General features: G+C 40.2%; 1 protein-coding gene across 50 annotated transcripts in view; it reads left to right on the top strand.

The window, feature by feature from the left end:
- Nucleotides 1-20,932, top strand: part of TTN (titin) — a 323,095-nt gene extending 302,163 nt beyond the window's left edge. For 49 of the 50 annotated variants that reach the window (XM_053268886.1, XM_053268842.1, XM_053268718.1 and 46 more), the window contains 22 exons: nucleotides 6-308; nucleotides 399-704; nucleotides 797-1,087; nucleotides 1,202-1,501; nucleotides 1,630-1,935; nucleotides 3,012-3,317; nucleotides 3,429-3,710; nucleotides 4,152-4,745; nucleotides 4,841-5,128; nucleotides 5,277-5,576; nucleotides 5,692-5,994; nucleotides 6,289-6,591; nucleotides 6,689-7,273; nucleotides 7,404-7,709; nucleotides 7,813-8,112; nucleotides 8,459-9,034; nucleotides 9,124-9,429; nucleotides 10,529-11,119; nucleotides 12,147-18,100; nucleotides 18,185-18,338; nucleotides 19,202-19,495; nucleotides 19,635-20,932. In XM_053268886.1, the coding sequence (XP_053124861.1) occupies nucleotides 6-308; nucleotides 399-704; nucleotides 797-1,087; nucleotides 1,202-1,501; nucleotides 1,630-1,935; nucleotides 3,012-3,317; nucleotides 3,429-3,710; nucleotides 4,152-4,745; nucleotides 4,841-5,128; nucleotides 5,277-5,576; nucleotides 5,692-5,994; nucleotides 6,289-6,591; nucleotides 6,689-7,273; nucleotides 7,404-7,709; nucleotides 7,813-8,112; nucleotides 8,459-9,034; nucleotides 9,124-9,429; nucleotides 10,529-11,119; nucleotides 12,147-18,100; nucleotides 18,185-18,338; nucleotides 19,202-19,495; nucleotides 19,635-19,933 (13,247 nt within the window). In that variant the 3' untranslated portion in view covers nucleotides 19,934-20,932. The remainder of the gene's footprint in view (nucleotides 1-5; nucleotides 309-398; nucleotides 705-796; nucleotides 1,088-1,201; nucleotides 1,502-1,629; nucleotides 1,936-3,011; nucleotides 3,318-3,428; nucleotides 3,711-4,151; nucleotides 4,746-4,840; nucleotides 5,129-5,276; nucleotides 5,577-5,691; nucleotides 5,995-6,288; nucleotides 6,592-6,688; nucleotides 7,274-7,403; nucleotides 7,710-7,812; nucleotides 8,113-8,458; nucleotides 9,035-9,123; nucleotides 9,430-10,528; nucleotides 11,120-12,146; nucleotides 18,101-18,184; nucleotides 18,339-19,201; nucleotides 19,496-19,634) is intronic. The other variant, XM_053268789.1, reaches the window with a different exon arrangement.
- The last annotated feature ends 4,050 nt before the right edge of the window (nucleotides 20,933-24,982 follow it).

Genomic DNA, 24,982 nt, shown 5'->3' with positions numbered 1-24,982 from the left:
ACTAGTCCCTCCAAGTCCTCCCACTAGGCCTGAGGTCTATTTTGTTTCTGCCAATGCCATGTCCATTCGCTGGGAAGAACCATATCATGATGGTGGCAGCAAAGTTGTTGGATACTGGATTGAAAAGAAAGAACGCAACACAATCCTTTGGGTGAAGGAAAATAAAGTTCCATGCTTGGACTGTGATTACAAAGTTACTGGACTTGTGGAAGGGCTGGAGTATCAATTCAGGACATATGCATTAAATGCTGCCGGAATTAGCAAAGCCAGTGAAGCTTCCAGGCCAGTAGTGGCTCAAAACCCAGTTGGTAAGTATAGCTGGTAGAGGAAGTATGTTTCCTATTATATTCGAAGGTGGATGGGATTATACTTTTCACATGTTTGTTGCTCTCTTCTAGATCCACCAGGCAGACCAGAAGTAACAGATGTCACAAGGTCTTCTGTATCATTAAGTTGGACTCCCCCTCTTTATGATGGTGGAAGCAAAATTGTTGGCTATATTGTAGAACGCAAACCATATAATGAAACTGGAGAGGGACGTTGGCTGAAATGCAACTACACCATTGTCTCAGAAAACTTCTTTACTGTAACCGCTCTTGGTGAAGGAGAGGAATACGAATTCCGTGTATTGGCAAAGAATGCTGCTGGTGTAATTAGCAAGGGTTCTGAATCTACCGGTCTTGTTGTCTGCAAAGATGAATATTGTAAGAGATGTTTAACATAAGATATTAAAATTATGCCCCCCCCAGTTCTTTAAATATCAAAATATGATTTTATTTTCCTTGCTTTTTCCTAGCACCACCCAAGGCTGAGCTGGATGCCAGACTGCAGACTGATGTTGTAACCATTAGGGCTGGGTCTGATCTTGTTCTTGAGGCATCAATTGGTGGAAAACCAGAACCAAAAGTATTTTGGGCCAAAGGCGACAAAGAATTGGATCCATCTGAAAAGATCTCTTTACAATACACTAGCAAGCATGCTGTTGCAATCATCAAGTTCTGTGACAGAAATGATACTGGAAAATACACATTAACTGTTAAAAATGCCAGTGGAACAAAGCAAGTTACTGTCTTTGTCAAAGTGCTTGGTAAATATTTCATTACTGTTAATTTTCTGTGGGAGTGTAACTGCCCTTCAAAATAATGTTTAAGATAAAAAGCATTTTCCATGGCAATAATGACCCTTTTACTGTTGTCCCCAGATTCTCCTGGCCCAAGTGCTGGCAAAATCACCATTAGCCGAATAACAGAAGAGAAGTGTACTCTGGCTTGGAACATGCCTCAAGAAGACGGAGGGGCAGAAATTACCCACTACATTGTAGAGAGACGTGAGACCAGCAGGCTCAACTGGGTTATCGTTGAGGCTGAATGTCAAACACTGTCATGCGTAGTAACAAGGCTTATTAAGAACAATGAATACATATTCCGTGTAAGAGCTGTCAACAAATATGGACCAGGCGTGCCACTTGAAACAGAACCCATTATTGCTAGAAATTCATTCAGTAAGTATTATCCTAGCTCCAGGGCAGAATTTACACGTGTGTGTGTGTGTGTGGTGTGGGAAGGGTTGTGTCACACAAAATAAATGTGAAATATCTGGTTTTTCTCTCCCTTTAAAAAATATTTACAGCTATTCCATCACCACCGGGCATGCCTGAATCAGTGGGTGTTGGCAAAGAGCACATCATTATTCAGTGGCTGAAACCAGAGTCAGATGGAGGAAATGAGATCAGAACTTATCTTGTAGATAAGCGTGAAAAGAGAAGTCTACGCTGGACACGGGTCAACAAAGACTACATTATTTATGATACAAGACTAAAAGTTACTGGTCTATTGGAGGGCAGCGAATATCAGTTCCGTGTCACTGCAGTAAATACTGCTGGTAACAGCGAACCTAGTGATGCTTCTCCATATATTTTGTGCAAAGAACCATCATGTAAGTTGCCAAGGTCAAAAATATACATTTAATTGCTCTTTAAGCAATATTCAATATGTGGGTTGCATAGTCTTTGGGACTAGACGATCCAATGGGGCTGTTTGGGCCATTCACTTCTGTTCTAGATAAGTGTGTATGAATTTGTATCTCACTTGATTCCACAATGATATTTGCCCCCAATTTATACAGATGTAAATGGATATTTGATCTTCCAGACTGAGAAAATCCTATGCATCTGGAATATTGGGTCAGAAAGATAAATGGATACTTTCATGAAAGGGTTTTTTAAAAAATCCTGGTGTTCTCATTGTCCTATTAGGCTCAGAAAGCAATTTTTCTTGTGCAAGTTCTTGGCCTATAGGGTTATCTTTCCTCTGGGGTATCAGAAACCACTGCAACTGAGATAGAGTGTTGGTTGGGATATGACTTGTACCCCAGTCATATTTCTTCCTTGTGGAAAAGGGAATCAATGAATTGCTTTCACTTCACTGACAGGGTCCAACTGGCCACTATACATTGCATTAAAAAGGCTCCCTCCCCCCACCACCACTGTCAGATGGGCCAGTGGTAGCCCTGGGATTTTGGTTTTGTGGTGAGAGAACATTCGGTTTTTGCCTCATTAGCCTGTGGCCAGGTGTATTTGCGCACCTGCTCTGCTCTGCAGGTGCCTTGTCCTACAGTAGTACATCCCTGCTCTCTGCTGCAGCAAAGCATGGGCTGAATTATATGAACTATACAAGACAGAAAAAAGGGATGACATCTGGCAGCCCCTGCTTTAGGTCAGAGAGCTGCATTTGATGACCTTCTGGTCCTTTCCTATAATTCTATTATATCACTTCCCTGAGAGACAGCCCAAAGACATCGCTGTACCTTATCTGCAAGTCCAGGATATATTGGGGCACCCCAGACTTAAATGTCCAGAGTTAACTAAAACTACATTCTAGCTCAAGAACACACTGGGCTCAAAAGAGTTGCAAAATATCATCATAAGTATTACAATAGTTTTAAAGTGATTGTTTTTTCAAAGTGTAATCTGTCCACTGTAATAACATGAGACATGTGGTTCTTTTCCAAAGACACTCCTGCATCTCCTTCACCACCAAGGGTTGTGGACACTACTAAGACCAGCATAAGCTTGGCTTGGACAAAGCCCATGTATGATGGTGGAGTGGACATATTAGGCTATGTTCTTGAAATGAAAGAAGAAGGTACCGAACAATGGTATAGAGCACATTCTACCGCCACCATAAGGAACTCTGAATTCACAGTAACTGGTCTTAAAATAAGCCAGAAATACCGCTTTAGAGTTGCTGCAACCAATGTAAATGGTATGAGTGAATACAGTGAGTCATCTGCTGAAATAGAACCTGTGGAAAGGCTAGGTAATGTCAAAATCCAGTATTCATAAAACATTTACAATCTAGACATTTGTCTGGACCATGTTTAGAAATATTCAAAACAATGTAACATTTTATTTTTATCCCCACTTACAGAAATACCAGATCTTGAGCTTGCTGAGGATCTAAAGAAGACTGTTATTGTGAGAGCAGGTGGATCTTTACGTCTAATGGTATCAGTGTCCGGCAGACCTGCACCAATAATAACATGGAGCAAAAAGGGGGTTGACTTGGCAAGCCGGGGTATTATTGACACCACAGACAGCTATACACTGCTAGTTGTGGATAAAGTGAACCGGTATGATGCTGGAAAATATGTCATTGAGGCAGAAAATCAATCCGGAAAGAAATCTGCAACGATTCTGGTAAAAGTCTATGGTAGGTACAAACATTGTGATTTGTCATTACAGTAGCACAGCTCTGCCTATTTCATGACAAATGAGAATAAAAGATCTTTGCAAAATGATTTGAAATGTAAATAGCCTGGGCAACAATTAAGTAGCAGAGAAACCTACAAAACTGCAACCAGGGGTATAACTATAATTGAGCGGACTCGGGAGTCCCCAGCTCCACTCCTCCCTATTTTCTTCATTATCTCACTCACTCCAAGGGGCCACCAGGGACCGGGGCGAACACGCGCCCCCTCTACACTAGCTACTCCCATGACTGCAACAAAAAATGAAAGAGAGATTTATATGCCATCCATGGAAACTAGTTTACAGAACAATGTTCATCTAGAATTTTTACTTGAATAATACATTTAAAAATACAGGAAACAAATGTTCAGAACCTTGGTGTTAACGGTTTCTTCCCTTGCAGATACTCCTGGCGCACCAGGATCAGTGAGAGTCAAAGAGGTCTCAAAAGAATCTGTGACAATTACTTGGGAAATTCCTACTATTGATGGTGGAGCCCCTGTCAATAACTACATAATTGAGAAACGTGAAGCTGCCATGAGAGCATATAAGACCGTAACTACTAAATGCAACAAGACTATTTATAGAATTTCTGGACTAATTGAAGGAGCTCTGTACTACTTCCGTGTACTGCCAGAAAACATCTACGGTATTGGCGAACCCTGTGAGACATTAGATGCGGTGCTGGTGTCAGAGGTTCCAAGTGTGCCTCAGAAACTGGAGGTGGTTGATATTACTAAATCTACTGTATCACTTGCATGGGAAAAACCATTGCATGATGGTGGCAGCAGAGTAACTGGCTATGTAATTGAGGCCTGTAAAGCTGGAACAGAAAGGTGGATGAAGGTTGTGACACTGAAACCTACTATCTTTGAGCACACAATAATTTCGTTAAATGAAGGTGAACAGTACTTGTTTAGAGTCAGAGCACAAAATCAGAAGGGTGTGTCTGAACCAAGAGAGATAGTCACAGCAGTGACAGTACAAGAACAAAAAGGTAAGAGTCAGGATTATAATGAAACACCATTCAAAATGTTGATATCTAGTTTGAGAAGTATTAACAATGTTGGGTTTTATCCTTTTCCTTTTTAGTACTACCTACAATTGATCTTGCTGGAATACCTCAAAAGACCATCCATGTACCAGCTGGCAAACCTATAGAACTAGCTATTCCAATTTCAGGGAGACCACCTCCAGCTGTTTCTTGGTTCTTTGCTGGTTCTAAACTCAGAGAATCAGATCGTGTCAAGGTTGAAACAACGGCTAAAGTAGCAAAACTGACCATTCGTGAAACCACCATACATGACACTGGGGAGTACACACTTGAACTGAAGAACACAACTGGAACTGCTCTTGACAGAATAAAAGTTATTATCCTTGGTAAGAACGTTGTTATGACAAAACAATTGTCCATTATTTTTCCCATATAATATTTTTTTTCTGCATATGTTTTTTCCAAATTCAGCTCTGATTTTTATTCCCATTTCTTACCATTCCTTTACTTATCACACATTTTTCTTTTTCACAGACAAACCTGGACCACCCACTGGACCTATTAAGATTGTTGATATTGATTCAACCTTTGTAACCATCTCCTGGGAACCACCTGAGATGGATGGTGGTGCAGCACTAAGTGGATATGTGGTCGAGCAACGTGACGCTCACCGTCCAGGATGGTTACCAGTTTCTGAATCTGTAACTCGGACAACATTCAAGTTTTCTAAACTTACTGAGAATGCTGAGTATGTGTTCCGTGTGGCTGCTACAAACCGCTTTGGAATTGGATCATACTTACAGTCTGGAATTATAGAATGCAAAAGCAGAATCAGTAAGCAATATTTTATATTTGTGACTTAAAGTGTTGTATCACGTATCTGCTGATTAGGAAAAATACATATTGTAAATGGAATGATATTCTAATTTGTGCACTTTTATTACTGCAGGTATTCCTGGCCCTCCTGGCACCCCAGAAGTGTTTGATATCTCCCGTGATGGAATGACACTTACTTGGTATCCACCAGAAGAGGATGGTGGTTCACAGATAACTGGTTATATTGTGGAACGCAAAGAAGTCAGAGCAGACAGATGGGTCCGTGTAAATAAAATGGCAGTAACAATGACACGTTATCGCTCTACTGGATTGGTTGAAGGACTAGAGTATGAACACCGTATCACAGCTATCAATGCCAGGGGTACTGGCAAACCAAGCCGACCTTCCAAGCCTGCAGTTGCTATGGATCCAATTGGTAAATAAGTCCTATTTTCATAAAGTGCTGTTTACAGGTTATATTGTCTTCCATTTAAGAAATTATAATTTTCATTCTGATCGTTCAGTTAAATATTGGGAAACATTTTGGCTAATGAAAAATAGTGAGATAAACCTTTGAAATATATTTTATAATTTAATGTTCCTATTTAATCATATTAGTGGGAAAATATTTGAGACAATAGATACGAATACTTTGTACTGCCTTTCAAACAGCATCACTAAAGTGGTGCTACTTATAATATTCTGATTCTGCTTTGTTGATCTATTCCAGCTCCTCCAGGAAAACCTCAGAATCCAAGAGTTACAGATACTACAAGAACATCTATTTCTTTGGCTTGGAGTCCACCAGAAGATGAAGGTGGATCAAAAGTCACTGGCTACTTGATTGAAATGCAAAAGGTTGATCAGTTTGAATGGACCAAATGTAACACCACTCCCACCAAGATCCATGAATATACTCTAACCCATCTTCCACAAGGTGCAGAATATAGGTTCCGTGTTATGGCCTGTAATGCTGGCGGACCTGGAGAGCCTGCTGATGTGCCAGGAACAGCCAAAGTGACTGAAATGCTTGGTAAGATATTTGAGCTTTTACTTCTTAATGGCATCTACATTTTAAAACTATTTAGAGTTTTTCATCCATAACATGAACTGTTTTCCTCTCCTCCCAGAATTACCTGATTATGAACTTGATGAGAAATATCTGGAAGGTGTGTTTGTAAGACAAGGTGGTGTAATTAAGCTTACAGTACCAATTAAAGGTAAACCCATTCCAATATGCAAATGGTCTAAAGAAGGACATGATATCACCAAGAGAGCCATGATTGCCACCTCTGAAACAGACACTGAGCTTGTGATAAAAGATGCAGAAAGAGAAGATTCTGGTACTTATGATTTGACACTTGAAAACAAATGTGGCAAGAAGGCTGTCTACATCAAGGTCAGAGTGATTGGCATTCCAAATCCACCAGAAGGGCCCCTTGAATACGATGACATACAAGCACGGTCTGTTAGAGTCAGCTGGAAGCCTCCAACAGATGATGGTGGTGCAGATATACTGGGATACATTGTTGAGAGGCGTGAAGTACCTAAGACTGCCTGGTATACTGTGGGTTCCAGAGTAAAGGGTACATCATTAGTAGTGAAAGGACTTAAAGAAAATGTGGAATATCATTTCCGTGTTCATGCTGAAAACCAGTTTGGTGTAAGCAAGTCCCTGAAATCTGAAGAGCCAGTTGTACCAAAGACACCTTTGAGTAAGTATACATTTTAATTTTGGTCATTTTGTTAGAGAAGCAAGAGCCTACAGTTGTTTTAACTTGTAGAAAGAACACACGTGTTCATATGAAGACCTAAAATATATTATTGTTATCTTCTTTTCCCCAGATGCTCCAGAGCCTTCAAGTTATCCACCAGAAATACTTGATGTCACCAAGAGTTCCATTAGCTTATCTTGGTCCCGGCCTAGAGATGACGGTGGCTCTCGTGTCACTGGCTACTTTATTGAACGCAGAGAAACATCTACCGAGAAGTGGGTCAGGCACAACAAGACTCACATTACAACTACAATGTATACAGTCACAGGGCTTGTCCCAGATGCTGAATATCAGTTCCGTATCGTGGCCCAAAATGATATTGGTGAAAGTGAACCTGGTCCGGCTTCTGAGCCAGTTGTATGCAAGGATCCATTTGGTAAGCAAATGTGTCTATTAATGTCTATGTTAGAGGGCAACAGGGCACAGTCTTTGCAAAGACAGGTTTTAGTTTCTCATAAAAATATTTTGAAATATTACAGACAAACCAAGCCAACCTGGAGAAATTGAGATCACATCTATATCTAAGGACAGCATTACTTTAGAATGGGATCGTCCTGAATGTGATGGTGGCAAAGAGATAATTGGATACTGGGTTGAATATCGCCAGTCTGGAGAAACTGCATGGAAAAAGTGCAATAAAGAACGTATCAAAGACAGACAGTTTGTAATGGGAGGCTTATTGGAGTCTACAGAATATGAATTCAGAGTTTTTGCAGAAAACGAGACTGGAATCAGCAGACCTCGCAGAACAGCGATGGCAGTAAAGACGAAACTAACATGTATGTCCATTCTATTCACTATGCTTTCTGTAGCAGTTGAAAATATATTTCACAATAAATTGTGATACAAGACAGATACATTCGGGGTGTTGACTGTTGGCCAAGATGTCATTCTGATGCCTTAGATTTATAGATTTACTTTTCCAGATAGACCATGTAAGCTCTTTCCTCCTCTTATGTGAATGACACTAAAAATGGTATTATTACATTAGCAGAATAAAATTTAAATTTGGTGCCATAATTTGAAGAGCAGTTTGAAGAGTAGAGTATGCCAAAATAAAGCAACAATATAGGGTACTACGTACGTATGTATGTATAAATTTCTTTCTATCTCTCTGTAATACAGCTGGAGAAACACCCGGAATAAGACAAGAAATGAAGGATGTCACTACTGATCTGGGTGAATCAGGTCAGTTATCATGCCAGATTGTTGGAAGACCTCTTCCTGATATCAAATGGTATCATTTTGGCAAAGAACTAGTACAAAGCCGAAAATACAAGATGTCATCAGATGGACGCACCCACACCCTGACCGTCCTCACAGAGGAGCAGGAAGATGAAGGTGTTTACACTTGCAGAGCTATCAATGATGTGGGAGAGATTGAAACTAGCGGCAAGCTGCTCTTGCAAGCAACTCCACATTTCCATCCTGGCTTCCCACTGAAAGAAAAGTACTATGCAGGCGTGGGCTCCACACTTCGCCTCCATATTGTGTACATTGGTCGTCCAGTGCCTGCTATCACTTGGTTCCATGGCAAGAAACCTTTGAAGAGTGGAGAAAATGTTACTATTGAGAACACAGAACATTATACCCACCTTGTCATTAAAAATGTACAGCACAAAACCCACGCAGGGAAGTATAAAGTTCAACTCAGCAACATATTTGGAACTGTTGACACTGTACTCAATGTGGAAATACAAGGTAAGCATTGGCTTCCAATTATTTTCAAAACAATATTATCGAATGTGTTTTCGGACATATAACTTAAACATTGCCTTTCCTTTTTGTAGATAAACCAGACAAACCAACAGGACCAATTGTTGTGGAAGCTTTGCTGAAGAACTCTGCAGTCATCAGCTGGAAGCCACCAGAAGATGATGGAGGTGCCTCAGTAACAAACTATGTTGTAGAGAAACGAGAAGCAAAAGAAGGCACTGAGTGGCGATTAGTATCTTCAAGCATTTCTGGCACAACATGTAGAATTGTTAACCTAACGGAAAATGCAGGGTATTATTTCCGTGTCTTTGCTCAGAACACATTTGGCATCAGTGAAGCATTAGAGGTTTCCTCTGTTGTTGTTATCAAGACACCATTTGGTAAGTGTACTCCATAATCTGTGTTTCTTTTATTCCCCCAAATAAACACAAACACAATTCTACAGTTATAATTAAAGCAATACATAAAATATTCAAAAGATCAGTAATGAAAACTTTTACAGATTAATCAACAATTTAACACATGTCACAATATATAATCAGATATATGTAACCTAAAATATTAATTTTCTTTCAGATTAGGAACTATTGGTTTCCAAAATAAAATAGTCTTACAAAATACAAATAGCTCTTAAGCTTTCCAACCTATTATATATTATCCTGCTTCTGTCAATAAAATTCAAGAATGGTGACTAGAAAAGTATCCACATGAGCAGGCTTCAGTGTTACTTCTATATGTTTTAATAATTTATATTGAACTACAGAATATCAAACTATATCAGACCAAAAGCTTATTGAAGGAGGGTTTTTTGCTCCTTCGGTTTCTCCAATGACAAGCTTCATGGCTGTAAAAACCAGTGTTTTATGTTTCCCACCACTATTTCCTACCAATTTAAAATAATTCAGGTAATTTAATAAAATCACCATAGAATCTGATTGCAAATGAATAGTGGTCATGTATTTTATGTACTGTATTGTAAAACTCTATACCAAAAAATGTTGGTCCTCAGATAGTTCTAATACATATGTAAAACCAGCCCATATAATCACATTTCCTTCAACATAAGCATGGATCATTATTAAGCATGTGTGACAATTGAAGAAATGTTCTGTATACCATCAACAATCTGGTTCCAAAACCACACTTGAATCCCACTCCTCACACTTTTGATGTAATAATGACTTCTTCAGTTTCATCTATACGTATTTAACAAATTAGAGAGTAGATATCATGCCTTTAGAATAGGAAATGTTGTTTATGACAAGTTTTTCAAATGCCATTGGTGACCTGTCTAGTTTTCCTAAAGTTCTTAAATATAGTATTAAATTTATTTTCATTAATTTTTGTCCTGTTTTCCTTAGTAACCATAATGCCATTTACTAATACGTAATGAAATTGTTGTAAACAATTCTTTTTCTATTTATCTGCAATTCAACAAAGCAAATTGATTTTCTGTCCTCTATATGTTTTTTATTACAGAGAAACCAGGCCAACCAAGTCAGCCAGTTGTGTCTGCTGTGACAAAAGATTCTTGTGTTGTATCTTGGAAGCCACCTGCTAGCGATGGAGGCTCTAAGATCAGAAACTACTACCTTGAGAAGCGTGAAAAGAAACAAAACAAATGGATTTCTGTAACACAAGAAATTCGTGAAACTGTCTATTCTGTAACAGGTCTTATTGAAGGCCTTGAATATGAATTCCGTGTCAAATGTGAAAATCTAGGCGGTGAAAGTGAATGGAGCGAAATTTCACAACCAATCATACCAAAATCTGATGTACTGGTTCAGGCACCACATTTCAAGGAAGAAATCAGAAACCTGAATGCGAAATTTAGAGGCCATGCCACATTTGTTTGCAAAGTCACAGGTTATCCTAAGCCTGTTGTGAAATGGTTCAAGCAGGGCAAAGAGATCTTGCCAGATGGCGAGAAGGTGAAGATACAAGAATTCAAGGGTGGATATTATCAACTAGTAATTACAAATGTAACTGATGATGATGCTACTGTATACCAAGTGAGAGCAACCAACCAGGGAGGATCTGTGTCTGGAACCGCTTCCTTAGATGTTGAAGGTAAATAATGTGTTGCTACTTACAAATCATTTTAATTTAATTTTTCATTGTTCAAAATCAGGAACAGAAGAGATACATGGGCTAAAGCCAAAAGCCCTCTGGTCCCTGAGTTTATAATAATGTATTTATATCCTCAAAATAAGCAGATGGTGACAATCATTTCAAACTTGATAAGACAGCATAGAGGCACATCCAAATAGTAGAGCTTACTTATAATATGCACACTAGACTTTCATTTGAAGAATACAAAGGTACTAAATTTGAAGGTATAAAACAATTTTTAAAAATGTGAAACACAACATCATAACATTCATAAACTATGGCTTGGATGTAAGAGGCGAGGGAGCTTTTCCGCCAGTGCTGTAGCCTTGTGCCACATCCTGTGCTGTTCTGGAGGGTCCCATGACCCTCAGGGGCTTCTTTTCAGGGCATAAGGGACTGCAGAAGAAAGAGAGAGGCAGAAACACCTTGTCCCATGAATGGAATTCCACTCATACAATCTGGGATCCAAGCCTCTGCCTGTGCCTTTGTGGTACTAGTGCAGTGAAAGATCTTATAGTTTTGATCAGACTAATATATTAATAGGTGTGTGTGTGTGTGTGTGTGTGTGTGTGTGTGTACTCTGTCCTTATACCAAGTCAGACCATTAGTCCATCTAGCTCAGTATTCTTCATTCTATACTGACAAATCTCCAGTGTTTCCAATCCTACTTGGAGCTACAACTGAGCTGTGGCCCCTACGTACTTGACAGGTAAAAAGATTCTAGCATTGCTGCAGAAACAAGTGCTGTTACTGACCTCATAGTCCTTGGGGTTGTAATACGACTGGCAATTTTTGCTCAACTGGCAGCATAATGCGGAAAGAGGTTAGGTCAAAAGGTTGATTTCAAATATTAACCACTGCACCACAAATGTATATGTCTTTCTGAATCAATCTTCCTCTAATAAATAATGCTTCAATTACTTCTAAAACAATGGTTTCTGTGCTAATTTTACCTTCCCTTTTTATTTTTGTGTTTTTGCTATAGTTCCTGCTAAGATCCACTTGCCTAAAAATCTTGAAGGCATGGGAGCTGTTCATGCTCTCCGGGGTGAAGTTGTCAGCATCAAAATCCCATTCAGTGGCAAGCCTGATCCAGTGATCACATGGCAGAAAGGACAGGATCTCATTGATACTAATGGACACTACCAAGTTATTGTTACACGGTCATTCACATCCCTCGTTTTCCCGAACGGTGTGGACAGGAAAGATGCAGGTTTCTACATTGTCTGTGCTAAAAACAGATTTGGCATTGATCAGAAAACCGTGGAATTAGATGTGGCTGATGTACCTGATGCACCAAGAGGCCTTAAAGCAAGTGAGGTTTCACGGGATTCAGTCAATCTAACATGGAATGCTCCAGCTAATGATGGTGGAAGCAGAGTCACACACTATACGGTTGAGAAACGTGCTACCACAGCCGAGAGATGGATCCGTGTTGGTCAAGCTCGTGATACACGATACACTGTAATAAGCCTATTTGGTAAGACAAGCTACGTGTTCCGTGTTATAGCTGAGAATAAATTTGGACAAAGCAAGCCTTCTGAGCCTACAGAGCCTGTGATAACAAAGGAGGATAAGACTAGATCGCTCAATTATGATGATGAAGTTGATGAAGCCAGAGAGGTCACCACAGCAAAAGCATCTCACTCCTCTACAAAGGAACTCTATGATAAATACATGATTGCTGAAGAACTTGGGCATGGGCAATTTGGAATTGCCCACCGGTGTGTTGAAACAGTTTCTAAGAAAACCTACCTGGCCAAGTTTGTCAAAGTAAAAGGTGCTGATCAAGTGCTAGTAAAGAAAGAAATTTCCATCCTAAACATTGCTAGGCACAGAAATATCTTACATCTGCATGAATCATTTGAAAGCCTAGAAGAATTAGTCATGATCTCTGAGTTTATATCTGGAGTGGACATCTTTGAAAGGCTTAACACCCCTGCATTTGAACTTAATGAAAGAGAAATAGTAAGTTATGTACGTCAAGTATGTGAAGCACTTGAATTCCTACACAGTCACAGCATTGGGCACTTTGATATCCGGCCAGAGAACATTATTTATTTCACAAGAAGAAGCTCTGTAGTTAAAATTATTGAATTTGGCCAGGCTAGGCAACTAAAACCTGGTGATAATTTCAGACTCCAGTTTATTTCCCCTGAGTATTATGGACCTGAAGTCCATCAACATGATTTGGTCAACACAGCCACTGACATGTGGTCACTTGGAACTCTAGTATATGTACTTCTAAGCGGTCTGAATCCTTTCATTGCTGAAACAAACCAACAGACAATTGACAACATCATAAGTGCTGAATATAGCTTTGATGACGAAGCATTCAGAGATGTAAGTATTGAGGCCTTGGACTTCGTTGATCGTCTGCTAGTAAAAGAAAGGAAAGCTCGTATGACTGCTACGGAAGCACTTGAACATGTTTGGCTGAAGCAGAGGACAGAGAAAACCAGCACTAAAGTAATCAAAACACTGAGACACAGACGATACTACCAAACCTTGGTCAGGAAGGAATGGAATACAGTTGTGTCAGTAGCCCGTGTTGCATGGGGCGGTGCCATCAGGTCACAGAAGGGTGTTACAGTTGCTAAAGTTAAAGTGGCATCAATTGAAATTGGACCAATTTCTGGGCAGATTATGCATGCTGTTGGTGAAGAAGGTGGGCACGTCAAATATGTCTGCAAGATTGAAAACTATGATTCAGCGACAGAAGTGACCTGGTACTTTGGAGTAAGACAGCTGGAGAACAGTGAAAAGTATGAAATCAGCTACCATGAAGGAGTGGCCACAATATATGTTAAAGATATTGCTAAATCAGATGATGGTACCTACAGGTGCAAAGTGTTTAACAGCTATGGTGAAGCCAGTTCTTATGCAGAACTATTTGTTAAAGGTGTGAGAGAGGTTTCTGACTATTATAGATGCAGAACTGTCAAGAAAGTGAAGCGCCGTGTAGATACCATGAGGCTTTTGGAGAAGCCACCAGAATTTACTCTACCTCTCTATAACCGTACTGCCTACATGGGTGAAAATGTCAGATTTGGAGTAACTATAACAGTTCACCCGGAACCTCGTGTAACATGGTTAAAATCAGGTCAGAAGATCAAGCCAGGAGATGATGATAGGAAATATACCTTTGAATCAGACAAAGGCCTTTACCAACTTCTCATCCATAATGTCAATGAGGATGATGATGCTGAATATAGTGTGCTGGCACGAAACAAATATGGTGAGGACAGCTGCAAAGCTAAGTTAACTGTTGTTCAGCATGCGCCTCCAGAGGATACTACACTGAGACCTATGTTCAAACGACTGTTGGCAAATGCAGACTGCCAAGAAGGGCACAGTGTCTGCTTTGAGATAAGAGTATCTGGGATACCAAAACCAACACTGAAATGGGAAAAGGATGGTCAGCCTCTGTCAGCTAGCCCCAACATTGAAATTGTACATGAAGGGTTAGATTATTATGCTTTGCATATCAGAGATACTTTACCAGAAGACAGTGGTTATTATAGAGTCACTGCTACAAACAAGGCTGGATCCACAAGCTGCCAGGCTTACTTGAAGGTAGAGCGCTTGAGATATGTCAAGCGTGAGTACAAGACCAAGGAAGAGCAGCAAAAACATGTACAGAAGAGCATTGACAAGACAGTGAGAATGGCAGAAATCCTTTCAAGAACAGAATCTGTCCCACTAACACAAGTAGCACAGGAAGCTCTCAGGCAGGCTGCCATTCTGTATAAACCAGCAGTGAGCACAAAGACTGTGAAAGGTGAATTTGAGATTAAAAAGGAAGAAGTTAAAGAAGAGAGGAGACTCCGAATGCCTTACGAGATCCCAGAGCCTCGCAGACGGGCGCCCACTGCTCTTGAAGAAGATCAGAATATCAAACAGTTTGTGCCTATGTCAGACATGAAGTGGTACAAGAAGTTACGAGACCAGTATGAAATGCCAGGAAAACTGGACAGAATTGTTCAGAAGCGACCAAAGCGTATTCGCCTTTCCAGATGGGAACAGTTCTATGTGATGCCACTGCCACGTATTACTGACCAGTATAAACCCAAGTGGCGCATACCAAAATTGTCACAAGATGACCTTGAGACTGTGAGACCAGCACGTCGGCGTACACCATCTCCTGATTACGAGTTTTATTACAGACCAAGGAGGCGCTCACTCAGTGACCTGTCAGATGAAGAAATACTTCTGCCTGTTGATGACTATTTAGCCATGAAGAGAACTGAAGAAGAAAGGCTACGACTTGAAGAGGAACTGGAGTTGGGTTTTTCTGCTTCACCTCCAAGCAGAAGCCCACCACGCTTTGAACTGTCTTCTCTGCATTACGCTGCGGCAGATGCACGGGTTTCTGCAGAAGAATCTAAAGAAAGAGAGCTGAGATATGCTACTTACCATATACCATCTAAAGAAGAAACAGGTGCATCTTATGCACAGCTCCGACAACGCCATGACAGAGCAATTTACAGACCATCAAAACAAAAACAAAGAATAATGTCTGAGAAAGAGGATGAAGAACTGCTCCGACCAGTTACCACAAGCAAGCGACTCGCTGAATACAAGAGTGAGCTTGAGTATATGTCACAAGAAGAACAGAGGCGACTGAGGAGGAGGAGAGAGAGAGAGATAACTGAAATCACATCAAGAGAAGAGGAAGAAGAAATAGAAATGGTGAAGCATGTCCATAGGGAATTTTCACCTCCCTCAAGATTACTAGGAAGAAGGCGATCTCTTTCTCCAACTTACATTGAATTAATGCGCCCAGTGTCTGAGTTAGTTCGACCCCGCTCACACCCTGTGGAAGAAACTGAGAGAAGATCTCCTACACCAGAGAGAACTCGGCCACGCTCCCCCAGTCCAGTCTCCAGTGAAAGATCTCTCTCTAGATTTGAAAGGACAGCAAGATTTGATATATTTTCTAGATATGAGTCTATGAAAGCTGCTTTGAAAACACAAAAAACTATGGAAAGGAAATTTGAAGTTCTGACTCAAGAACCTTTCACTCTGGATCATGCCCCACGCATCACACTGAGAATGCGCTCACATCGTGTACCATGTGGCACGAACACCAGATTTATTCTGAATGTCCAATCAAAACCAACTGCTGAGGTGAAATGGTATCATAATGGTGTTGAAATCCAAGAAAGCCATAAGATACATTTCACTAATACTAGTGGTGTATTAACCCTGGAGATCCTTGATTGCCACATTGATGATAGCGGTACATACCGTGTTGTGTGCACAAACTATAGAGGAGAATGTTCTGACTATGCAACCTTAGATGTTACAGGAGGAGACTATACCACTTATAGCTCCCAACGCAGAGACGAGGAAGTACCCAGATCTCTTTTTCCTGACTTGACAAGGACTGAGTCATATGCATTTGCCTCATTTAAGAAAACATCCGCCACAGAAGCAAGTTCTTCAGTAAGAGAAGTCAAGTCAGAATTGACAGCAACAAGAGAATCACTGTCATCATATGAACATTATGCTTCTGCTGAAAAGAAAGTCAGCGCATCAGAGGAGAAATCACTAGAAGAAAGAGCTGTGCACCACAAATTTAAAACTACTCTGCCAGCAACAATATTAACAAAACCACGGTCAATCACTGTTTCTGAAGGAGAAACAGCAAGATTTTCTTGCGACATCGATGGCGAGCCAACACCAACAGTAACATGGATACGTGCAGGCCAAGCCATTGTTTCCTCTGGGCGCTACCAAGTCACACGTACTCAATATAAATCTACTTTTGAGATTTCATCTGTCCAGACAACAGATGAAGGAAGCTACACTGTAGTAGTAGAAAATTCTGAAGGGAGGCAGGAAGCTCATTTTAGCCTGACTGTACAAAGAAAAAGGGTTCCAGAAAAAGCAATTACATCACCTCCAAGGGTCAAATCTCCTGAGCGTCATGTCAAGTCTCCAGACAGAGTAAAATCACCCAAGAGAGTAAAATCCCCAGAACCCTCTCCTGCCCCCTCCAAAGCCAAATCAACAACAGGAGGTAAAACAGCACCAACAGAGAAAGTAGACTTACCAGTTGCTGCTCCTCCTAAGATAAAACAACAGCTGAAGGTGGAAGCTTCTGGTGATAAAGCAAAGTTTTTCTGTTCTGCTGAAAGCAGTGCTTTAAGGGTTCAAGAAGTAGCCTGGTACAAAGATGGCAAGAAACTGAAAGAGGGTGGTCATTTCAAATTTCATTATGCAGCTGATGGCACATACGAACTTACAATTCATAACCTCTTAGAATCTGACCAAGGTGAATATACATGTGAGATTATTGGGGAAGGTGGCACCTCCAAAACCAACTTCCAGTTTGTTGGCCAAGCTTTTAAAACCATCAGTTCTCAAGTGTCAAGCTTATCCAAAACTCAAAAAGCAGTTAAAAAAGAGGCTGAAATACTTGAAGTAGCTGCCCAAAAGAAATCTTCAGTGACTTCCCAAGAAAAAGCAATGGTCCAAGAAGAAGTAGTTAAAAAGTCTCTAGTGGCTGAAGAAGTTAAAACATCTTACACAGAAGTTAAATCGACTACCAGCAAAATGTCAGTGTCTGAAGGGCAGAAAACTACTCTAAAAGCCAATATTGCTGGTGCCTCTGAGGTCAAATGGTTGCTGAATGGAATAGAGCTAACTAACTCTGAAGATTATAGATATGGTGTGTCTGGAAGTGATCATACTCTAACCATAAAAAAAGCTACTCAGAAAGACGAAGGAATACTTACCTGTGAAGGAAAGACTGAACAGGGCATCATCAAGTGTCACTTTGATATGAGTGTGTCCAAAGATCATTCAAATGTACCAGTCTTCATCATGCAACCCAAATCTCAAAACATCAATGAAGGACAAGATGTGTTGCTTACCTGTGAAGTCTCCGGAGATCCTTCCCCTGAAATCCAGTGGTTTAAGGATAACCTGCCGGTAAGTCATGAGTCAGTGTTAAATACTGCAGTCTTGAACTTTGGTTATACTTGATCTTACATTTGATCTTAATCTTCTTATCAGATTGCCATTTCATCCAATATCCGAGTAAATCGTTCCAAGAATGTTTATTCTCTTGCCATCCAAAATGCTGCAGTGAGCGACAGTGGAAAATATACAGTCAAAGCAAAAAACTTCCATGGGCAATGCTCTGCAACAGCATCTCTCACTGTCCTCCGTAAGCTTTTTTTTTCTTTAAGTCTTATCTTAATGTAAGTAGGGCTTGTAGGATATGTTACAACAAAAGGAACTGAATGTGTTGATCTTTTGACGTTTATTATTTTCTTTATCTGAATCTAAAGTGCAATATAAATTTTAAGTAAAATATATAGAACTTACTTACTTAAGAAAATGTTTATCAGCTCAATGTGACCAGAAAGTTTTAAATATCCTCACTTAAAATCTTGCCATTAACCCCTTGGTTCTAGTGTCCATTGCTTAATAAACTGTCTGAATGACTAATTCTCAAATTATTTCTAGATTTTTTAAAAAAATGCATTCTATTTCTTGGACTAAAATTTACTCGTTACTATTTCAGAACATCTGGATTCCTAGAAACAATGGGTTTCTCTATGTTTTGCTGTTGATGTACTGTATGTATGTGCTTGTGTTTAAGGAAAATTACTGTGACATTTAATGCTGCCTTGAGGCAGGCCAGCTGTTCACCAATGAAAAGCAAGCAAGGAAAGCAAAGCTTCTTTCAGAAGGATATTTTGGTCCCCCCTATATATTATATAAAGATATAGAGATATAGGCTGGTCACTCTGTAATATTGACTAGTTTATATTTTTCTAGTCATTGGCTAATGATTAACATACTGAGAAAAAATGGGGGGGGGTATTTTATTAAAAGTTCTATCCATGATTGGATTTAATTTCCAAATTCAGTTTTCCTTCAATAACATCCAAATTCAGTTTTCCTTAAACAGAAAAACCACAGTCTTCTCTCTTTCTGTAAAGTCAATATATAGATCACATGACTTCACTAATTAACGTGATGTCATTGGTTTTTCCTGTCTTCTATGTTTGCTATGCTCCACAGCTCTAATTGAAGAACCCCCAAAAGAGGTAGTGTTGAGGACAAGTGGTGATGCAAGCATGCAGGAAAGTTTCTCTTCGCAGTCCTATCAAATGTCCGCTTCTAAACAAGAAGCTTCGTTCAGCAGTAGCAGCAGTAGCAGCATGACTGAAATGAAATTTGCAAGCATGTCTGCCAAAAGCATGTCCTCCATGCAAGAATCCTTTGTAGAGATGAGCTCCAGCAGTATAATGGGGAAATCTAGTCTGACCCAACTGGAGAGTTCAACTAGTAGAATGCTTAAATCTGGTTTGAGAGGTGAGCATAAGAATTATATGTAGAGTTAGAAAAAGAAAAAAAAAACCCACTAACCTAGAGTAGTATATGTAGAATAATTCTAGTTACAATGAAATCCTGATTTCCACTAATTTTACGTTTTTTTCCCTATTTCGCAAAGGAATACCACCCAAAATTGAAGCTCTACCAAATGATATTTCCATTGAAGAAGGAAAGGTTCTCACCATATCCTGTGCCTTCTCTGGTGAACCTGCTCCTGAAATAACATGGTCCTGCAGAGGAAAAAACATTTCTAGTCAGGAACAGCATGGTAGATTTCACGTTGAAACCAGTGAAGATTTAACCACTCTTATCATCATGGATGTTCAGAAAAATGATGGGGGACTTTATACATTAAATTTAGGAAATGACTTTGGCACTGACTCTGCCACTGTGAATATTAACATTCGATCAATTTAGAGGGCTTAACCTATTTTATTTACACTTGACTTTTGGCAAGTGAATCATATGGACTGAAATATCTGATCTGTAAATATATTTTAAAAAAACTATTTTTGTACCTACCTGAACCAGACAAAGTCCAAGGAAATACATTATGACTTATAGTCATTAGCGTTCAACTTTAAAACAATTTTTCATTTGACATGTACATACTGTATATAGCCGAAGATAAAACGGTTATGGAGTTTTGTACCATTTATTTTATGACACTTTAAAATGTAACTTTTGGAACAAACAGTTGGTAGGAGAAAGTTTCCTAGGGAACGAATACCCTGCTCAACATTTAACTAATTATTTGTGCCTCAACAAAATGTTGATGTCTAAGAATGCCTCAACAGGTAGAGAGGCTCCCTGTTGAAGACCTGTTTACCTACACCTAAGAGATGATGCTGTGCAGGGTTCCTCTGAACTTGCACGAATATATTTTGAAACAGAAATATAAGGCATTGGTGAGGTTTGCAAATACCCTCCTGTAAGCCACACTTTAACGTCTTATGTTACATCTGTTCATTGTCAAACTATCATTTTTCATGACTGACTCAATATTTTGAACAAAGTGCAAGCGGCCAGCATTTTGTTCACCATCTGTGTTGTTTCTGGCACATTGACTGCCTGAATGGCTTTACCGGAAAGTAACATCACCTGGCCATTCCCTCATTTAACAAAGCTATTTGGGTACTCAAGTGCAGAAGCAATACCCACTCTTGGAGGTTCCTAGGGTGCAGTGATTGTGTGGTAGTTTTAGGACTCTGCTAGATATTGTCAGCTCCAGGGAATTAAGCTGAGAACCACAGTTCAAGAAAAGTTAAAACTGTTGTGATAACATCACATTCTGCCCTGAACGTAACCTTTAAGTAGTTTATTTTATGTAGTAGTAAATTGTATTGCTAGCTGTTTTGTTGAACCTCCTTGAGATAGTATTGTTCATTTGAAATAAAGCATGCTACCTGCACCTCATCATATCTGTGTTAGTATATTCTTTCTGGCCCCTGTATTCATGCCCTTTAAGCATAAAGCGGTTCCTGCTTTCTAGCCTTCTACGCCATTCAGTTTCCACCTCCATCTTACATCCAAGCAAGAATGCAGCAGTTACTATTACAATATTTATTTATTAGTGGCATAAATAGATAATTCATTGTTAATCATGGGAAGCAACCAGATTGAAATGATACATGGAGGCTATCTAGCCAGCAGAGCGAACATAAAAGAGAAAATCATTTGACTGCACTAGACTGAGACGGCCTGTGAGTAAGTACTACTACTACCACTACTACTACTATGAATATTTATATACCACTCTTCAACCAAAGTTCTCAATAGCATGTTCAAGGTTAAAAAAAAATCTCTACAGGGGAAGAGAGCATTGCTGATGGCTGGAGGTGCAGGGAGGTTTTTGTTTTGCTTTAAAAAACCACTGCATTTTCAAAAAAGCAAATATTGCATATGATTTAAATCAAGGGAAAAACAGTGTTATGCTGGTGGTTCCTGGGACTGAGGGGCGGAGGAGCTCTAGGCAGGGCAGATGATGGGTGGAGCCACAGGTAGTGAGAGGTGGAGCCAATTGTGGGTAGCTGTGGAGCTGGAGCCAAGACCAGGTGGGTGCCTTAGTAATAATGGGTAAAGTGTAGACTTGTAGCTAATGATTGGGATCAGAATACAAACACTCACACAAGCACACAAATCTCTATTGCTCATCAGCAGAGATACAGAGAAATATGAAAAACAACAGTTGTTTATAGTGCTTAGCACAACTACAGTAGTGTGTAGATTTGTATATAACACAGCAGGATTAAAGCACAAGCACACACACCCAGGAAAAGAACTGTACAAGCCACAGGTAAAGCACAGACCAGCTACAAAAGGCTGCTTCTGTGGAGAGTAAATGCATTCTGAAGTCACCAGGGCAGCTCTGTCTGCCTGATTATTTAAAAAGGGAATACTAACAGAGATGGGCAAAATACTCGGAAAATGTATTTTAGATACAAAAAACAAAATAATTGGTAAACAACAATAAAAATACAAAATAGTATTTTAAAATACATCTTAAAATACAAAATTCAATGCCTGAAAAAAGGAAATGCCCTATATCTTTTTGCTTATGTTTCTTCATTCCCACCAAACTCACTCCATTTTTCAAAGGAACATTTTAGGCAGATCTTTAGAACTCAAATCTCTCAGATACCATATGATTCAGACAAATTTCCAGTTAGTTTATGCTTGAGGAAATGTTTAAATAATTGGGGAGGGGGGAGGTTTAAAGCAGAAATTCTGAATAATCATGTTTTGTTATTGCTCTCAACAAATTTCTAACCATCAGATCAATAATTCAAAAACCAGGGGCATACACTTCTCAATGTCTGGGGGCGGGGCACATGGGAGGAGAGGTTGTGTGGTAGCAAGCATGAATTTTCCCTTATGCTAAGCAGGGCCTACCCTGGTTTGCATTTGAATGGAAGATTGCATGTGTGAGCACTGTAAGATATTCCCCATAGGGTGGGCCTGCTCAACAGGACCCCCCAGCTGTATTTGGATTACAGCTCCCATAATCCCTAGCCACAGTAGCCAATAGCCAGGGGTTATGGGAGTTGTAGGCCAACGTCTGCAGGAGGGCCCAAGTTGAGCAGGTCTGCCTTAGGGGATGGGACTGCTCTGGGAAGAGGAAGGTTCCAGGTGCCCTCCCCTCCCTGGCAGCAACAGGGCTGAGAGAATCTCCCGCCTGCAATTTTGGAGAAGCTACTGCCAGTCTGCGTAGAAAATACTGAGCTAGAGGGACCAAGGGTTTGACTCGGTATAGGGCAGCTTCCTATGTTCTCTCCTATGTTCCTATGGCTAAACCCAGTCCCCATCTATATCTATTCACTGTTTATATTTCTAGAAATCATTCTTCATCAACATTTTATCACATAGTTTTAAAAAGTGCATATACTTTTCACTCTGTAAATTTAAGCCCACAATCTAAAATAAAAATCAAGCAACATTTTACATGAATTAAATGAATCCTCCAGTAGAGCTGCCACCAGTCTCCTATAAGACAAAACTAACATCAAAACCTTCCCTGTTCTAACTAAAACCAGGGTGAACTCCAAATATAGCCAAAATGCCTTAAAACCTCTTTGGAGCATGTAGCCGGAGCAGGCACACAGGGAGACAGAATGGAGCATGCTTCCAGACAGATCAAGTTTAAAACAATCAAAAGCTAGTTTATTTAAGTGGATATAAAAGTAGGACAGTTCACAGGCAACGAAAGCAAAATGATAAAAATGCACAAGCGAGATACCTTTCTTCCTATCTGGTGTTAGGAAGCTAGGTAGCTCTTATGTCTCAAATTGCAGTTCAGAGAACAAAAGCTTGCATCGTGGTGATGTCTGCACATTCCCAGGAGCCATGCAGCCTGGTCTTAGCTAACAGAGCTAAACTAACACCAGAGTAGCACGTTGGAAACAGCAACCTCAAGAGCCCGTCCCTTCACCTAACTTGAGGTTAACTATCCCCTCTTGGAGATAGGCAAAACAATTAAAGATTAATGTTTTCCCCACAAAGTATAGTTTTCCAAACAATAGGACAACTCCTGACAAACAAGTGAGAGACAATAAATCCACAAAAGCGGTGGGCATGGGCCCAGGACAAAATTGGCTTTTGGAATTGATGGAAGTTCTGGTATGAAACTGGAATGTGTTTTTAAGCCAAACGAAGGCCCAGTCTGTCACATCCCCGCACCCCGCAACAACCTGTTCCAGTAGGGAGAGTGTTCTGTTGCTGGACACTGCTGAAAATGGGACAACACACAACATCCAAAAAGTCAGGATGGCTTAAACATCCCAGTGAGTTTTGGGGACTAGGCTCTTAACTCATGTAGCCTACATAGCCTATGGTGCATACTAGGAATAGCACCACAAAGTACAAAACATACACAGGATCAGATCCCCAAACACGTCCCATAAAACGAACACACACAAAAGCATAGCCAGTCATTTTCAGCAATCGAGCATGACAGATATAAGCATTTCTCTTATTCCGACAAGACTACGTGTAGCCTTGTGTAGCCTCCAGGTACCTCAGAGGCAAGATGCCTCCAAATACCAGTTGCAAGGGAGCAACAGCAAGAGAGAGGGCATGCCCTCAGCTCTTGCCTGTAGGCTTCTCAAAGGCATCCGGTGGGCCACTGTGTGAAACAGGATGCTGGACTGGATGAGCACTGGACACTACACATAACAAACATAGGACCTTTTCCCAGCCACACAAACATAAGCATTCTCAGTTTCTCTCACCTATTCGCAATTAAGAAGCAAATGAAAATCTCCCAATCTCTCCCCCACCAGAACCCTACAAAAGAATACAGTACCCAGGATGGAACACCCCCCCATCCCCCATATACCCAACAAACAGAGCAGCTGCTGGCTGGGAATCAGACTTTGGGCTCTGGGCTGGCTGGGAATCAAAGTGTTTGCAAAGAGATTTTAAGATTAAATAATTATTTACCTCTTGCCCTCCTAACTGCGTTTTGCTGATTGCTATACTGTACTGTAGACCAGAGAAGGACAATGTGTAGGCAAATCTCAATTAATCCACAGGTCTGAAAACCCTCCCACCTTCCAAGGGGGTGGGGGTGGAATTTGCAACCCAATGTGGATGTTCCCTGATCACTGAAAGACATTAACCTGGTCATTTCAAACTGGTCAAGCCAGTTATCACTTGCTTTTCTCCTTGTCATACTATTTCTAATCAGAGAATCCTAGTGTGAAAGGGCGTGCCTCCTAAGAACTTGCTTGCTGAGTTGCTACAAAGACAACACAGGACTGACTGGGTTGTTCAAATGACTGATGAACTTGAACATACGAGTTTGCTGATGCTAATGGGCTGCTTGCTTGCAATAACAAGGCAGCTCCTGAAGCAAAACAAAACAAAAAACAAACCCAAAGTAATGATTGGCTGATGTATTTTGGTTTCGGCAATGTATTTTAAAAATACAAAATACCTGAACAAATATATTTTAGATACAAAATACTG

Source organism: Hemicordylus capensis, chromosome 1, assembly GCF_027244095.1.
Source record: "Hemicordylus capensis ecotype Gifberg chromosome 1, rHemCap1.1.pri, whole genome shotgun sequence".
NCBI lineage: Eukaryota > Metazoa > Chordata > Lepidosauria > Squamata > Cordylidae > Hemicordylus > Hemicordylus capensis.
Note: the sequence above shows the minus strand (reverse complement) of the source record. Positions and strands in the feature narration are given on the sequence as shown.